Source organism: Typopeltis vanoorti, chromosome 1 (genome assembly GCF_054136105.1).
Source record: "Typopeltis vanoorti isolate ZY-2024b chromosome 1, IOZ_Tvanoo_1.0, whole genome shotgun sequence".
In the NCBI taxonomy this organism is placed as follows: Eukaryota; Metazoa; Arthropoda; class Arachnida; order Uropygi; family Thelyphonidae; genus Typopeltis; species Typopeltis vanoorti.
In genome coordinates, this window is record NC_143549.1 from 78,044,656 (window position 1) to 78,063,559 (window position 18,904).

General features: G+C 36.1%; 1 protein-coding gene across 1 annotated transcript in view; it reads right to left on the minus strand.

Annotated features, from left to right (window-relative positions):
* Positions 1-1,025: 1,025 nt before the first annotated feature.
* Positions 1,026-18,904, minus strand: part of LOC150110118 (glutamate receptor-interacting protein 1-like) — a 311,102-nt gene continuing 293,223 nt past the window's right edge. Inside the window, exon 19 of the mRNA XM_090397962.1 lies at positions 1,026-2,594. Within this exon, the coding sequence (XP_090254088.1) occupies positions 2,355-2,594 (240 nt within the window). The 3' untranslated portion in view covers positions 1,026-2,354. The remainder of the gene's footprint in view (positions 2,595-18,904) is intronic.

The window sequence follows — 18,904 nt, forward strand, 5'->3', positions numbered from 1 at the left end:
ATTGTTTTCATGTGTAAAAGAGAGACCAAGAAAAATCATGAGAGTGAAACTTTAGAAAAAAAGCTGAGTTTCAAACCAAATAGGAGTTATCAGTGGTCAGATTTTCACTTCATGAGGAATCAAGTATTTGCCATTAAGTGGAAATCCTTGTCAGGAGGGCAACAAATTGTTTTCATGTGTAAAAGAGAGACCAAGAAAAATCATGAGAGTGAAACTTTAGAAAAAAAGCTGAGTTTCAAACCAAATAGGAGTTATCAGTGGTCAGATTTTCACTTCATGAGGAATCAAGTATTTGCCATTAAGTGGAAATCCTTGTCAGGAGGGCAACAAATTGTTTTCATGTGTAAAAGAGAGACCAAGAAAAATCATGAGAGTGAAACTTTAGAAAAAAAGCTGAGTTTCAAACCAAATAGGAGTTATCAGTGGTCAGATTTTCACTTCATGAGGAATCAAGTATTTGCCATTAAGTGGAAATCCTTGTCAGGAGGGCAACAAATTGTTTTCATGCAGACAAAGTTGAGGATGAACAGATATTTTGCTTGCAAGCAAGCCTTCATGTTTATTTGCATCACCACAGCTATTACCCAACACATAAGCACAACAATCCTATTAACATGGAGAAAGTCCATTACCCGGGAGATGAAATGCCTTCAGTATTTGTCTGTAATAAGTGTTGTTTTGGTTGCATTTTCATCTTTCATTTATGTATTAGGCCAAATGTACTGTTTTAGGAGTAATTTGTCATTGCTTAACTTAATATTACTAGAATAAAGTAGTTATTCAAATCTCCATGGTCTATGGTGTTAATTGCATGGTTGGTTTGCAATGCAAAAATTCCTGCTACCTTTACATGACTGATTAATTTTCAATGGAAAGGCTCATTCTTGTATAGTTAGACAGGATGTGTGTTGTCCTCACTGCACTAGGAGATGCTTGTTTCCTGTGTATCAATATTTACAAAACTTAAGTTATTTTGACAGGTGAATGTGCAAAACATGTCATAAATAAATTACCAAACTCTTCGATCAACTGATTTCAAAGATATTTTATTAAGAACACCAATGTGGTTTCTTTGGAAACTAGAAAGCATCCAACTGTGACGGTTAATTATACTACATAGAAATGTTACAATATATAAATGTTAAAATACTGCAATTTCACACACATCATAGGATGCTCTAGTATAATTATTTAACAATTTTTATACAAAAAAATACCTCTTATAACTCTTCAGCCATTATTAGGTGTAGCAGTGCTTTGAACAGGAAAACAAAAATTTAAAGAAAACAAGATGTATTTTGTTTATGAATTGGAAGACAAAAAGTGTGGGAGATAATAATTAGAAGTTGCTTGTGGGGCATCAAAATCATCAAACAATCATTGCTCACTGATGTCTGTCAACATTTGCATTTCAGTCTTCTATTTTATTTACACCCTTTCCCCAAAATTTGACAAAGTTGTATATAGCATGGGAATAATTCCTATGACACTGAAAACTGATGTAATTTGCTTGGAAGAAAACAATTCTAATATAAAATGGCTAATGGAGTTTCTGTTCCAACAAGGACTTATATCCAAAGAAATAGAGATCTGCATAGATACATAAAAATACTCATTTATCTATAGTATTATTTGATACAGTATAGTCAATATTTGCACACACAAACTTTATGAGTATGGAAAACATGTTCTTGTTTGTATTTAGTAACCAGAAATATCACAAGTTGTATCACTCTAGAGAAAAGTTTCCTTTACCTTAGAACAGTTTGTTTACTTCTGCTTTACCAGGTACATAGTTTACATGTTGCACTAAATATATATGTGTGGCCAGCATGCTGTTTCCTATAAAGTTATTTGTTGCTTTTGAAAATCTTGTTTTATTTTATTTTTTAAAAAGCAAAGTTAGCAAATGATTTTTGCCAGAGAAATATACAAGTTTTACATTATTTATCCAAAATAAATTGCATATGTTACAATTATTAAATCAGTAATCTTAAAGAATTATAATCCTATTACATTTTTATTTTAACATTGCTAAAATGAATAAAATAATTCAAACAAAGCCACATTACTGTTGTAACTATTACTGGTCAATTTTTCTCTGAAATATTAACTGTTTCTAAAGGGAAGAGGGTTGTATGATAATAGAAATTTGTGCATATATTTAAGCATTTCTTTATGTTTTATTATTATATTTTTAAAATAGTCTTATACTTAAAAAAAATACTGACTTAGGTTTTGTTAGTAATTTCATTCACTATTATCACTGCTGCCGACTGAATTTGGGATACTATGTACAAATACTCTTGAGTTGGTAGAACCCATTCCTGAGATATAGTTTTAGAAGTTTTTTTTCATAAAGTTTTAGTTATCATTTCTTCAGTTCTTGGTGGCTGTGGCGAAGAACAGTCTTCACGGTCCCCTTCGTCCATCCACGGGTGGAAGCCATTACTGTTTGTAGACCTAGTGTTTGGGGCCAGTGTAGGACGAATATATGCCATTCTACTAATGAACAACTCTAATCTGTCACCTGCTGCAGCTATCAGAGGAACTGTCAGACAGCAATCAAAATCATGAGTTTTTGTGTCATTTACCTGGAAGAATGAATTACATATTTTTTTTTTATTTGCATGTTATATAGTTCAAAACTAAAATGATCAGTTATTCATGAAATATCTACTTGTGAGTTTATCACAAGTACTGTAAATCTGCATATCCAAAAACATTTCTATGAAGATTGTTTATTTTTATTACTAAAAAAAAAAAGAGCTTTTGGCTCTTTTTTTATTAATAGTAATGCTTATGTAATTTTGCAAAGTGGATATTAGATCCAGCATTATTTCAAAGCAAAATGTAGAAACTATGGAAGTTTCATAAGTTGACCAGAGAGCTTGCAGGCATTCATGAGTTGCCTTAGTGTGGATTACTTAAAAGATATTGCCACTGTCCAAGCATCTACAAAGTCTTAAGTAGTCCACACTAAGACTCTACAATCTACATATCCAAAAACATTTCTATGAAGATTGTTTATTTTTATTACTAAAAAAAAGAGCTTCTGGCTCTTTTTTTTATGATCACTTGTCCATATCTCATGAATATAAACTCATGAATGCCGAGGAACGCATTCCTGCAAGCTCTCTGGTCAACTTACGAAACTTTCATAGTTTCTATATTCGGCTTTGAAATAATGCTGGGTCTATATCCACTTTGCTTATGTAGTTTTATTTTTACCTTCACTTCTTATGTAATATGTAAATAAAAAAATAAGATTAAATAAATATATAATGTTTATCTTGGTTAGTAACTTACTATACAGCCATTATTAACATTGTCAAATAATGGAAACACTCATTATTCTCGAATATTTCTTTATTAATATGGTGTTCAACCACCTTTTCCCTAGAGCCTGAATTTTTCTTGGAATGAACTCAAGTTTTAAATAGTTTCTGGTGGAATTTTGTACCATTCTTTTTGAAGAAGATCTTCAAGTTGTCTTAAAGATCTTGGAGGTGAAAATCTGTTTCTTATTCTAGTTTCTAAAACTGACCAGAGTGGTTCAGTAATGTTCAAATCTGGTGATTGTGCTGGCCAGGGATGTTGAAGTTCACCTTCATGCCCTTCAAACCACAACTGTACAATCCAAGCTGTGTGAATGAGGACATTGGCATCTTGGAATACTGCATTGTTTGGATCATGGGATGCACTTGATTACCCAAAATGTCCAAATCACTTGCAGTAATTCTGCCATGAAGGGTAATAATGGGACCAACAGAATACCACGATATTGCTATCCAGATCCTCACAGAACTATGCATTCTAGATTGTAGGCTTCCTTGGACGTTCTCCAAACAAACTAGTCCTGATGTAGGAAACAGTATGAAGGTCAACTCATCTGACCATATCTCACATTTCCAGGTTTGATAGTCATGACACCATCATTTATGCATCTTCTCAGTAATTAGATGTTTAGCAACTGCAAGTCTACTGTGAATATTGGATTTATGAAGCTCATGTCAGACAATTTTTTTGAAACAATGTTTTGTAAGATGAATATTCAGTTCTGCTGTTAGCTGTGCTGCAGTAGCTCTGCGATTCTTCATCTGATATCAAGAAGGATTGTTTTGATCTCTTTCTGTTGTTTTTGATTTTCACCCACCATTTCTCTTCAATGATGTTGTCTTGCCATGATCTGTGTATTCCGACATAATCTTAGAAACTGTCGATCTCAATAGACCTAATAACGTGGCAGTTTTTGTCACTGATGCTGCAGCTAAACATGCGGCAATGATTTTTCCTCTTTCAAAGTCGGACAAGTCTCCTATTTTCTAACATGAATTATCACTCAGTACAGTCACTAATACACTTACATGAGAACTATAGCATGTAAACAAAACAAGAACATTCAAGTGCTGCCACCACAAGTTTTTTTCAATGTACCCAAACACAAACAAATTCTATTCCTAAATATCTTAGTGTTTTCATTATTTTGTCCAATTCCTGTATATCAACACCACATAGAAAAGGTATAACAAAGCAGTGATCACCTGTCCCTATGTTGGCTACATATGGACAAGTGATCAGCTGGAGGTCTTAGTTCTTGAGAAACACAGTGAGGAATCTTGTTCCAAAAAACAGAGGTAGATGGAATATACATATGGACAAGTGATCAGCTGGAGGTCTTAGTTCTTGAGAAACACAGTGAGGAATCTTGTTCCAAAAAACAGAGGTAGATGGAATATAAAAGAGATGTCAATAAGTTTGAAGGTGAATCATGGATAAATGTTGAACAATAGCTGATTGTGTTTTAGATGTAGAGGGAAGTGGAGAAATTGATGAAGCCCAGTTTGGCAGATCAACTCCTGTGAAAATATTGAAAAGGCAAAAACATTAATCTCATTTGTCCACAGTTCCAGCCTATTCTAATCATTCTGTAGGTGCCATTTTCAGTAACATTCCTTATTGCCCTGCCTATCTTTGCATCTTCAGCAAAGATTTCAACATGTGACAGGTCCTTCCCAATACCATTAATTTTTTTATGTGGTTCCCACTCATGAAAGGTTGTATGCCTATAGTACATTAGTGCTATGAGTGAGGTATAGATTTTTTTAAAATTCTATTTTTATTAATTTATATATATATAAATTACCCACCTTTACAACGAGTTGCCCTGGTGTTGCACTACCTTTTAGACTTAACTACATTCAGGCGCAAACTTAACTGTTTTGCTTACTTGGGAGAAGGAGTAAAAAAACCAAGTTTATAAAATTACTTGGTATCCTTAATATAATATATATATGTGCATGGAGGTTCATCTACTCGGTTGTTAAACATATTTTTCAAAAGAATTGAATGACAAAAACCGAGAAAAAAGGAAAAAGGTTTAATAGTATCACACGACTAGTTTGAGCTTTTTACAGCCTTCTTCAGGTATTTTTATAAAAGAAAAACCTTAAACATTGAAGATAAAAAACTGTGAATAGCACAGGAAAGTCATTATACATATTTAACGTGAAAACGTAGTTCCTTCGTTGGTCACATTGTTGGGCGAGTGCGTGCGTATGGCATCTCGTGAGCGCCAGTATTTGATCACAGCAGAATGACAGTCTGGGAAGTTATAGTTTAAATTATTATTTAAATGTACGGGGTTGAGGATGATTTCTCTAGATTCTATAATTTTTCTCTCCAATTTGTCATGGCAATAGAAAATGTTGTTAGATCTATCCCAAAGGATTGTATGACCATGGTTTTCATCATCAGAATCAGCCGAAAAAAGGACATGGCCGGATAAAGCACTGGCACGTGTTCCAAAGCCTAGCCATCACAATCCAAAATATCCTGGTGTGACTGTGACATCCCTTACTTTGGCCAGATGGATAAGTCTATTGAATTGCGTATGAACACAGGAGGGACATCGCTTACAAGAGAACACGTGCAGTGCTTTATCCAGCCAAGTCCTTTTTTTGGCCAATTCTGACGATGAAAACCATGGTCATACAATCCTTTGGGATAGATGATCTAACAACATTTTCCATTGCTATGACGAATTGGAGAGAAAAATTATAGAATCTAGAGAAATCATTCTCAACCCTGTACATTTAAATAATAATTTCAGCTATAATCTCCCAGACTGTCATTCTGCTGTGATCAAATACTGGCGCTCACGAGATGTCATACACACGCACTCACCCAACAATGTGACCAACGAAGGAACTACTTTGAATACGTTAACTACAACGTTTTCACATTAAATATGTATAGTGACTTTCCTGTGCTATTCACGGTTTTTTATCTTCAATGTTTAAGGTTTTTTCTTTTATAAAAACACCTGAAGGCTGTAAAAAGCCGAAACTAGTCGTGTGATACTATTAAACCTTTTTCCTCGGTTTTTGTCATTCAATTCTTTTTAAATATATATATATATATATATATATACATTTTTTTTTTTTTTTTTGCATTTTTATTAGTCTGGAAACCATGCTTTAGAGACCAAACACAGAACTGTTTCAAGCCACTTCAGGCCTCCAATAAGTGGGACAGTGGTCTCACACTGGCCAGTGAAATTCATCTACCACCTAAAACATTCATGCCCATGGCCGGATTTGAACCTGCAAGCCTGTTAATTGGCGAGAGAGCGGATATGCTAACCACTCGACCAACCAAGTTGGTAAATTAATGTATAGCTTGTGTGTATATCATTAATATATAAATTGTTATTCAATCTGCACAAAGACAAACCAGTGGTATCCCACTGGTCATTTTAAATCTGGCAGATTTACATCCCCCATATACCATTTTTTATTTGTTAGCCATCCACTTATACAGGTGATTTATAATTTGACATGTGATCAATAGTTTATATTCCAATCCCATATACTCCAGTTTACTTAACAGCTTTTCATGTAGTATCCTATTAAATGCCTCAAAGTCCAACAGTATCATAGTATATCCATTCCCCCTTCATCCAACTCAGTTGTAATATTGTAAAATATGAACAAATTGCTGAGACCTCCCTTTAATAAATCCATACTGTTCTTTGCAGAAAATATAGCTTTTCTGTCTTCACCACCAACTCCAGGGATACTGATAGGTCAGCAGTTATAAACATAATTTTCTGCGCCCCCTTCTACAAATGGGACTATTGTATATTCTTTCTATTCCTGTGGAATCTTTCCAGAGCTGAGACTAAAATTATACAAATATGTGAAGGAATAAAACCAGTTCGGATGAATATTCCTTTGCTAAAAGAATGTTCAACTGGACTGGTTATGTCATTTAAAGAGAATGACAGTATCTGCAAAAAAGTAGGATATTAAATACATTTAATGTTATATTATAGCATGGTCTACTCTTCATCCAACAGATTGTGGTTTTGAATCCCAGTGCAAGCAGAGATGTTTGTGAACATCTTTAGATGGCAGCTGATGAAATCCATCAGCTGTGAGATTACCATCCTATTTCTTGGAGGCTTGAAATGGCTTCTAAATAGTCTGTCAGTTCTCTAAAGAATGAAATTTAGACACACCCTTAGTGTTTCCATGTAATAATGTATGATAGGTTCACGACCTTTTGTGGACGTGCACACACACAAAAAAATTATAATCAGCACAAGGTATTATTGGAAAAGCATTTATAATGATCACATACTTGAGTTCACTAAATTTTAGCTTCTATCAAAGATTCCAGTAAAAACAAAACAATTATCTAGACCAGGTTCCAGTTCACTCATCAAGGCACAGTGAATTAATATTTAAAATAATAATTTATTCCAAGCCACCCATATGAAGTCCTTTTAGTCTCATTCTTTAAAAACACAAAAAACAAAGTTGAGTTTACTTTGTTTATAAAATAAAAACAAACAAACATAATAAGCTATAGTTATACACTTTATAATTTTTGCAGACTATAATAAGTAAATAACACTAAACTTGCAAAAATAAGTGACATTAAACTATTCTTTACTCTATGCAAATGTTGAAAGTTTTTTCACTTGGTTATACAATAAATTATATTCTTGATTTCATCCTTTATCCAAGTGTAAGCATACAAAGTTTGAGCATGACGTCACTTCACGACTGGACTAATTATATATAGAAGCTAATACCTCACATCGATTGCCTTAGTATCCCATAATGCAATGCAAATATCCTTGCAGACATATATGTGAAGGCATAATATAATGAATTTGGCATAATACTATGCCAAAATATGACTTCTATATTAATTCAGCCTTCATCACTTCTGGGTCTGGCTCCAACTGACGAGACCTCAATAAAGGTCAAAACCAGTCTGGGTAGCGGTTTTGACCGCAAGGATATGTGCATTGCATTATGGGATACTAAGGCAAATGATGTGAAGTCATTAGCCTCTATATATAAGTATCCAGTCATGAAGTGACTTCACATGCAAACTTTGTTTCCTTACACTTGGATAATGGATGAAACCAAGAATATAATTTCTTTGGCATCTTTAATTTACTCTATGCAGCTGTTATCCTTTAAAATAAATCTGTTGGCTGAATTAAAGTCTCACCAGCCAAATGAAATGCCTACTATAAAAAATTTCTTCAGAAAAAAAAACAAAACTTTTGAAATGGTTAGGAAAACAGAAGTATCAATTGCATTTTGAATAATGAATTGACAGAACAAGTAACACATTTTGACTACTTAGAACAGGGGTTCCCAAACCTATGCCCGCTGGCACCATGGTGCCCATCGACCAATTTGGGTGTGCCCACCGCTGTTCAACCATGTGCTGTATAGTTTGAAATAATCACGCAACAATTCATGGCATGCTATATGACGCATGTGTTAATGACACATGACAAGTATTAAATACGTACAATGTAAAGTAGACGTACATTCGAAGTTGTTCGTTCCATTTTAAGAACTGGAATATCATCATATTCTCCTAATTATGAAGCACTGGCCAATGAAATGCAATGCCAAAGATCACACTAACTTACATATATACTATATTTAAATTTTTATATAATGTAAACTTTTAAGTAATAAAACATTTGATTATAATGTAAACTTTGTATGTATTCATTTAACAAAAGAATTAAAAAAATTTGCTTGAAAAAATAGATGGCGCCTGTCGCCCTACCGGTATTTTGAATGTGCTCTAGGAAACAAAAAGGTTGGGAACCCCTGACTTAGAAGAACACCTTCCATATGGTTATACGAGTATAATAAACTATTATAAATGCCAACAAAGCATATTAGAATCCTTAATGCCTTATCACAGAAGGTAGGATTATAGAGCAATATAATCTTTATGGAGTCTAAAGACATTGCAGAGATTGAACACTCACAGACCATGACTATCATACTTTACCTTGAAAATATTCAGCATTGGAGTACTCACCACTATCTGGCAATGTATCCCATCCATTCACCACTTGCCATGTAAAGAATCTCCTTTTCACCTTGTTCACAAAATTTTTGTACAGTTTCAAGGGATGGCTGCTCACTCATTATCCCAGATCCTGCTCCTGACTACTAAAGCTCTGCAGGCTACATTCCATCTGTCTGTTCTCATACTCAACATTCCATAGTTCATGAGAGTTATTTGCATCTGCTCCCCCCCCCCCTTGTCTCCAATGTTTCCTTATTGCAAATATTACCAGGTGACCAAATCTGAGGAGAGAAAGCTGAATGTGGCCTGATTAGTACCTTATACAATGAACCTATACACCTCCTCATTGATCCTTTTCACGACACACACACAGTTAGACATCACTGATTTGGATTTTCCCTTATGCAGTGGCACTATTTTTCCTTCTTTCTGCTCTTTTAGGATTTCCTGATGCCACACTCCTGTTGAACAACCAAGTCAAGGCACTGCCAACTCTTTTGCATTTTCTCATAATATAATCAACACTTCCCATTCTTGAACTGCCAATCTTCTGTCCTCCTTCCTATTGTTATTAAAAACTGTTAGGCTGTTATTGTTATTAATCCTCTACATGAACTACACCAACAACATACTTCTTGTCTTATTTCGACTATGTTCCAACAGATGTGATTCATGTTTCAACTCCAGCAACTACAGTCAGTCTTCATATTTACCCTTTTTACTACTAGCAGCATAACTAGAATTCTCTAAGGTTTTGCTTTTCTGCCTCAGCAATCCCCTTCATATGACAATTTCTCCTTCCTCACACCTAGCCAGTGCTTTATACTCCTTATGCTGCTGATGGGTACTCTGTTCTTTACAGCTCTCCATAACATCCTCTTTCTCTGGAGCCACTCTATAATTTTATGATTCATCCATTTCACTCCTACTTTATTTATCCTCCTAAACTTAGGAATACAATCTGACACTGATGTAATTAACTGATTTTGGAACAAGTCCCAAACACTGCTGATGTCTTTCCATGTCAACCACACCCATCTGTTTCCTTAATTTGTCATGGTCCTCAATAATTCCACATATTCCTTTTGTACATTGAAACTTGTACCTGCTCCACCTCTTACATCAAGACTAAATGATAAATACACATCAAAATGGAAAAAAAAATAGTATATAGGAATACACTTATCCCAGTGCCTCTATAGTGCAGTTGGAAGAAAACAGTGGGACATTGTGTCCTTCGACTAGAAAAAGATTGTAGTTTGATTTTTATCATGGCAAGAGGGAAAAAGAGTGCAGGCCAAGCAATTATCATGGGAGACTTCAACTATGGGGATATAGATTGGAAAGAGAAAAGGGCACATGGCAAAATGGAAATTATGCAGTTACTAAGGAATAATTATCTGAAACAGCACATGGAGGGGACCAGGGGTTTGAGTAATAGCATCAAAAGATGCTATCTATATCTACAGTAGCACCTCTACCTCATCAGGAAAATTGACCATGCAGTCTTGTCATGGGAGGTTGCTCAATATGTGGAATTTTCAGTCAAGAAAGGGTTTATGTGGAACTACAAAGATGACAATTATGAGAAACTTAGAGCAGTGGCACTGAACTAAGAAGCTACATAGAATGAATGTTGTTAGTGCATGGGAAGCATAGGGGGATTGTTTGAGTGAGACAGCATTAGACTGTATATCCAGGGTCAGGGAGGATAAACCAAATAGGGATGAATTGGATGAATAGCAATATAAAGCAGGAGCTGCAAAAGTGATAAGCATGCTCATGAGCAATATAAAGTACAAGCAAGAAGGGTAACAAGTATGATAAGGAAGATTAAATCAGATTTTGATATAAAATTAGCTAAGCATGCTGAAGTAAATCCAAAAGAGTTTTTTTGCTACATAGCAAATAGAGAAAGAATGATTATGGAAAGATGACTTCACTCATTGCTGATAGTAGGAAAGTGATAGAAGCAGAAGAAATAGTTCAGTTACTAAGTAATCACTTTGCAAGGGTATGTCATCCAGGTGATGATTGCAGTTCCTGAGGTGACAGAGATTAATATGAGAATTAAGGTAAATAAACTGAAGGTACTCAGTATATTGAAAAATATCAATGTAAATACAGCAGTGGGCCTGGAGATGGTATGTCAGTTTATGTACTGTGAGAATGTGCAAGTGAACTGGCAGTACCTCTGATGAAGTTGTTTAATCTGTCTCAGCTCTGGCAAGGTTCCAAGAGAGTGGAAAATGGGTAAGATAGTTCCATTATATAAAGGTAGCTCCAAGACAGAAGCAGCAAATTATAGACCAATTAATATCTCTGGAACGGTGGTTATAATAATGAAAAAGTTGGTTAAAACTAAAATTCAGGAATGGGCAGGTAGGAATATGATACTCTATAGAGGGTAGCATCGCTTTGTAAAAGGGAGGTCCTGCCTCAATAATTAATTCACATTTTATAATAAGGTGACGGCAAAATTCGATAAAGGAAATGCCTACACTATGATACTGCTTGACTTTGCAAAGGCATTTGACACAACTGCACAGAAAATTATACTTAAGTTGAAGCAAATGGGAATGGATATGAGGTTGGTGGCATGGATGGAGAGGGGGAGGGCTGACAGAAAGACATCAGAGGGTTGTGTACAGTGGAGTAGAATCAAGGTTGAACGAGGGGGGACTAGTGGAGTGTCCCAGGGCTCTGTACTAGGACCACTACTCTTCAATTTGCACGTTAATGATACGTGGAAGATTTGAGGGTAGATATTCAGTTGTTTGCTGATGATGCAAAACTGGGTGGGGGAGGGGGGGGAATAGTTAATAAAGGTGATGTACTCTGCTTGGCAAGAAGTCACATGTTTGTAGCCAGAATAAACTGGAGGAATATGATGCTCCCAAGTCAGTGCAACTGTGTCTGGATGAAATGGCTGTGAAAAGGAAACTGACTGAGTTTGAAAGAAGCATTGTGATAGGATGTCATGTTGCAGGCCTATCTGTTCAGCAAACTGTTGACAAACTGGAATATTCTGGAACAGGGAGTCAGCAGCAAGTGCTTTGCAGTGGACAATTTACCACACTCACATAACGTGACTGTAGGGAGCTATGAAGGATAATATGCAAAACCCACCATTCGTCAGCTGACATGTTGAATGCAGCGCTCTGGGCATCAACTGGAACACAAATCTGCACAAAAATATTCAGAACTGAGGCTCACAACATGGCTTTCCATTGTAGGATTACAATATGCAAGCCCCACATTACCCAAACTAACATGCTGCATCATCTTCAGTGGTGGTGCTGCTGCTTCGGAAGCTGTGTTATGGAGCAACGAATCATGCTACACCCTCTACTGAGCAGATGGATGTGTGTGTGGCAGATACCCAGTAAATGTCTCTTACCAAAGTGCATAACTCCAAATATGACATTTGGAGGTAATGGTATGGTCCAGTTTTTCCTGGTTTGGCCTCAGACAGACCTCTGTTTGGGATGCATGAACATTAAACTCCAAGAGGTATCTGAATATTCTGGACAATGAAATGCTTCCTACTTTGTGGCATTTCTACTGAACTAACCATTGTCTCTTTCAGCAAGACAATGCACAGTGTCATAAGGCTGCAACTGCATGGTTTGTGGACACTAACATCATCACACTTGACTGGCCTTCACAGAGCTCTGATCTCAGCCTTATTGAACATCTGTGGATGAACTGGAGAATCAGGTGAGGTCATGGGATGTCTGCTCCACAACAGTCCAGGATCTCGTTACATGCCTACATAAAGAATTTTCCAAAATTCCTATTGGTCACTATTGTACATTTTTGGAAAGTAAGCCCTGTAGAATTGCTGCAGTCATCACAGCAAAAGAAGGTCCTACATCTTATTAAGGTGGGTGTCATGGCTGTTTGTTTCTCACCCTGTGGTGATTGATTTCTTTTCAAGCAATGTGGGCAAGGACAGTGGCTGTCGATTTAATGTTGTAAAAAGTAAGGTAATGCACTTTGGGATGAAAAGATTACATAGTTCGTATCATGTTGATGGTACTAGATTACAGGAAATTAATGAGTCTAGAGACCTGGAGGTGATGGTGGATAGAGATTTGAAATTTGGAGGGCATACTGCAAGAGTTGGCAAAATAGCCCAGATGATTACTTGGGTGTTGAAGAATACATCAACAAGTAAAGATATGGAAGTTATTACCCCTCTTTATAAGGCTATGATTCAGCCACATGTTGACTGCTGTACACAGTTTTGGTCGCCTGCATTTCCAGGGGACCAGGAGAAGATAGAAAGGATTCAGAGACAAATGACCAAACTCATGAGGGGATTATGATAGAAACTTATAAGTTACTAAAGGGATTCTATAAGATTGACACCAAAGAAAATTTTCAATACATGGGGAGTAGGAGGAAAAACAAGGAGTCACACTTGGAAGTTGTCTACGAGTGTGGTTAATAAGGGTGTGCAGACTAAATTCTTTACTTGGAGAGAGAGAGTGGTGAATGAGTGCAATGGATTGCCAGAAGTAGTTGTGAATGGCCCAACAGTGAAGCAACTCAAGCTATGAGGCCAGTGTATTATGTCTGTTAATGGCCAGTGATGAGTCTTTTGACTCTATGAAGTACCCATATAAATAACAGTGAACCCTCAATTTAACGGACTTCGGATTTAACAAAATTTCCGGTCAGTATGTCACATGTGAAAATTAACACCCTGTTAATTTTAAAATGCTCTTAACCAAGATTTGCTTATAATTAAATTAACAGGTTATTTTTTGTTATTAATTTTAACAAATTTGGCGAATAGGCCATCATATTTGGAAAAACTGTAGTATTTAGCCGACATAAATGAGTCACCGCTCATAAAAGATGTTCAGTGAATGATTAGGACATGATCACACCAATCGCACCGTAATTGGTTCTTTTGTCGCATGACATTCTGTGGCATTTTTATTACACATTTTTTTAATTTTAGGGAGTTAATTATAAAAAACAGCAGAATTCAAAAGTTCAAAAAGAAAACTTGATAGTTTTTTCAAAGCAGGATCACCTAAATTAAGCGTCTCGACATCGAACATTAACTTCACATTAACTTGTCTAAAAGTGTGAAAATTTTGTTAATAATTGTGTGTGAAACAATTTTTTTTTGTTATTACAGTGCTAACATTGATAAAATTGCAGTAGAATGTTACAGATATTTTTATTTTAAAAATATCTGCGATTTAACGGACACCCTTATTCTCTATTAGTCCGTTAAATCGAGGGTTTATTGTAATAATAACGTTTATCCAGGTTTTTACAACTGAAGGTTAATTAGCCAACCTCATAAGAAGGGTAAGCAGGGCATTTTCTCCTAGGAACTCTGGTTTTTCTTCCTGCATACAGACAAATAAGCCAGAGATATGCCATTAACAGACAAAAATATTATCGGTAGGTGGTATATAATGAAGTTTGTAGATGGATGCTTTTCCACAACGAACTTTTGATGGTCTCACATATAATAATAATAATAATAAAATAGAACATAATGGCACAAATAAGAAAAAGAATAAACATCTGTAACAAAGGTCAGAAGAGCAAACTCATCAGAAAAAAAAAAAAAAAATATATATATATATATATATATATATATACACACACACATACCATCTCTGAATTCAAGGTATATCTTTAGAAATAGAAATTTCCATACTTCTAGAGATCAGAAGAAATTTTGGATATTAGAAAGTAGAGGATTACAAATACACTAATTTGGGATATCTCTGGTTCATGCTATAAGAATTTATAATGCACATCTATTATGAGAAGTGCCAAAGTTATTGTATTCATCTTGTGAAAATCATTAAGTGTATTCACCTCAATGTTAAAACATTGTGAAATGGAAATTTATCACCATTTCAAGTGAAACATTGAAACTACTAATTGTACCAATGAAGAACATGCAGATGATGTAGTGGTGATGGCAGAAAGTGAAAATGGGTTACAACAAATTATTCAAAGAATTGAAAACTTGTAAAGAGTGGACTAAGAATTAACACAAAAAAGGCCAAGATAATGATAATGTAAAAATAAGATGTGGAGGAAAGATTTCAATATTTAGGTAGCTGGATCTCAGAGAAAGGAACTTCAGAGTTGGACATTAGAAATAGAATAGGCAAAGCTAAATCGGCATTTTTGGAAATGAAGAGAATTTTAATAAACAAGAACACTAAAATAGGCGTTAGAATTGGAATAGTTAAAGCAACAGTTTGGAGTATTGCAAGTTATGGAAGTGAGTCATGGACACTCAGAAAGAGAGATATGGAAAGAATTAATGCATTGGAAATGTGGTGTTAGAAAGATGGAAAAGATTAGCTATACAGAAAGAATATCAAATCAAGAAGTTTTAAGACGAGTTGGGATGGAAAGAACACTGCTAAAGAATATTATGCAAAGAAAGACCAGATTTGCAGGACATCTTCTGAGAGGCTCTTCAGGACATCTGACAAGAACTATATTACAAGGGAAAGTTGAGGGGAAGAGAAGACGTGGAAGACCAACTAGAGAGTGTTTTAATGACATCATGGAATGGACTGGTTTAAGAATGATGGAAGCGACAGACAGAGAGAAATGGAGAAGAGCTGCTCATCTGCTGCAACCCTCTTGCTAGAGGATGCTACCGGATGTCTGGACGACGACAAAGAAAAAGAACATAGCAGGAGAATTGTGGGATTCCTGTCTTCAATATATGAAGATAAACAGAAATTAGAAACAAATAGAAGACAGAAGAAATCCCATAGTAAGAGATAAGTATGAAGTTTATTGTAGATATTAATCCATATAGGATTTATTCAGTAAAAAACAATTTTTACTACTTATAGATACTGCTCTCTCTATATACAATTCTCAGATATCAGAAAATTTTATGTGACTCAAGCTATGAGGCCAGTGTATTATGTCGGTTAATTGCTTATGTTCTAATGGATGGTTATCCTGCTTTGTGAGATTTAGAACCCGAATTTCCATGAGGAAAGATCCTGCTACTTCCATATGAAACTGGCTGACTATGGGGAGCAGTATCCTATCCAATCCAATCCACTGCTAACCTGATATCGAAACCCATATGCTGCAATTAAAAAAAAAAAAGAAACTTGACATGTGGCACCCTGTCAAATGCCTCTGTGGAAAAAAAATGTGTATGCCTTATCCTCATCTCCATTGCTCTTGTTACTTGATTGCAAAAAAACAACCACATTAATAAAACAAGAGCACTCCTTAAATCCATGCTGGAATGTATAAACAATATTGCCTTCATCGGCCTAATTCTATATATGAGTGCATCCAATTTTTCTCCTCATTCCATGCTACAGCTGCAAGCTATCTCCTGAGTTTCTCATAATCACTAACCTTATTGTTACACAAATACCCTTTTCTCATGTGGTTAACAACCACCCCTGTAATCACTTCATGCTTACTCTCACCAACCAATATTTTGTCTGTCACAGAGACATCTTCAGGGATTACAAAAAACTTTTTGTAACAACACACACACACACACACAAAATACAGTAGTGAGTTAAACTAAAGTCCTATCTAGGTGGTGTGCCCTCTATGGGCATTTGCAGGTGGCCTAGGATGTAAAGAGGAATCTCTAATAATTAATGTTTCTCAAATTTTGGGAAGTTTAATGCAACCTTATTTGTTTAAATTAGGTTGATTCCTGAGTGCCAATGCAGATTCAGTAACTAAATAGTCTTTCTCTTTTGAAATTACTATGGTGGAGCATGGTCGTTTTTTCCCAGGAGATCCTGTGGGTTGTATCCAATGTTGCTTTTGTGTGTGTTGTTACAAAAAGTTTTTTGTAATCCCTGAAGATGTCTCTGTGACAGATACGAAATATTGGAAGTATTAAAATTATTTTTAATCCTTTCTCAGTGCTGATAATTATTCCATTAAACCTCCAATATGCATTTATGATAACATCCTCTGATGAGATGATCAAATCCAAGACCCTCAATCCTCATGTGTCCCATGCTACATATACGAATTCGTTTTGCATTAGGTATCCCCCCTCCCCGAACATTCGGTGCAATGATGAAGTACCAAGTGATATCAACATCACATGTGCTACTATAAATGGGCACACCTATCTTCTGCAAATAATCAGTTTGCCAGTAATGTGGAAAAGTAGCAAAGTAAGCCAATTTGACCTCAGGTATTGGGGGGGTGGGGAGAGAAGGTGCCATTATTTCTGAAACAGCCACACTTGTTAGTTGCTCTCATACTACTGTATCAAGTGTGTGCCAGGACTGGATTAACGATGAACAGACATCTAGCAGAAGGATTCACATTGGTCAGCCATGCATGGTTGATCCTAGAGGTAAGTGTCTTGTGTCACGACTGGTATCTCAGCAATGACATGAAATAGTCACATAGCTCACCCACCAGTACAACAATTTGACCTATTTCCATATGCACCATGCTTCATTCGGATACAAGGATACCCATGATGATGGCCAGGCATTGCAAACAACTTGGCTGACATGGGCCAAGGAATGTCAACAATGGACCCTTGACAGAAGGAAAAAGGTCACCTGGAGTGATGAGTCCATTTCCTGCTGCACCATAAACAGCATGATGATGGCCAGGCATTGCAAAGAACTTGGCTGACATGGGCCAAGGAATATCAGCAATGGACCCTTGATAGAAGGAAAAGGTCATTTGGAGTGATGAGTCCATTTCCGGCTGCACCATAAACAGCATGCCCCATAAGCTCTATTCCCCTGTGCAAACAGGGGATAGGGCTTTTTTTCTGGCAACACACTCAAATTCCATTGGTTATCATCCCACAAACACTGAATGGTGAACGCTACAGGGGCCTGTTAACTGACCATCTCCATCCATATCTGCAGGAGGTCTACCCAGATCACAGTGCCATCTTTCAACAGGACAAAGCACCTTGTTATCAGGCTTGTACAACCAATGAGTGGGTGGAGGAACATGACAATGAATTCGCTACATTGCCTTGATCCCCAAACTCCCCTGACTGTAACCCAATTGAACATGTGTGAGATATACTAGAACTGAGTGTGAGAACTGCTCATTCTCTGCCATGGAATGAGCGTGAAGTGATAGAGTTGCTGCAGTGGACATGAGTCGAGTTACGCATGCAGGATGTTTGACACCTTGTGAAATCTGTTCCTAGGAGTCTGCGAGCCATGATTGCACACAGAAGTGGACCAACGTTTTATTAGGTGGGTGTTCCTAATGCAAAGTCAACTAGCATACTACCCAAGGTAGTTGTCTCTCAAAAATTCAAGAAACTAATTTTCTTTACTTCCGGTTGCTATCTCATCGACCCAATCTATATTGCTGTAATTAAAATCATCAATAATGATCATCCTTTTCCCATTTGCTTATACATTTCCTAGTGACTATCCTCCACATTACTAGGTCTATAGCAACATCCACTGAAGTACTTCATTCTATTCACCTCTGTCTCACACCATACTGCCTCAAACCACTATTTCTCCCTTCCATCTCTACCTTGTATGGACATAATTCTTTTTCT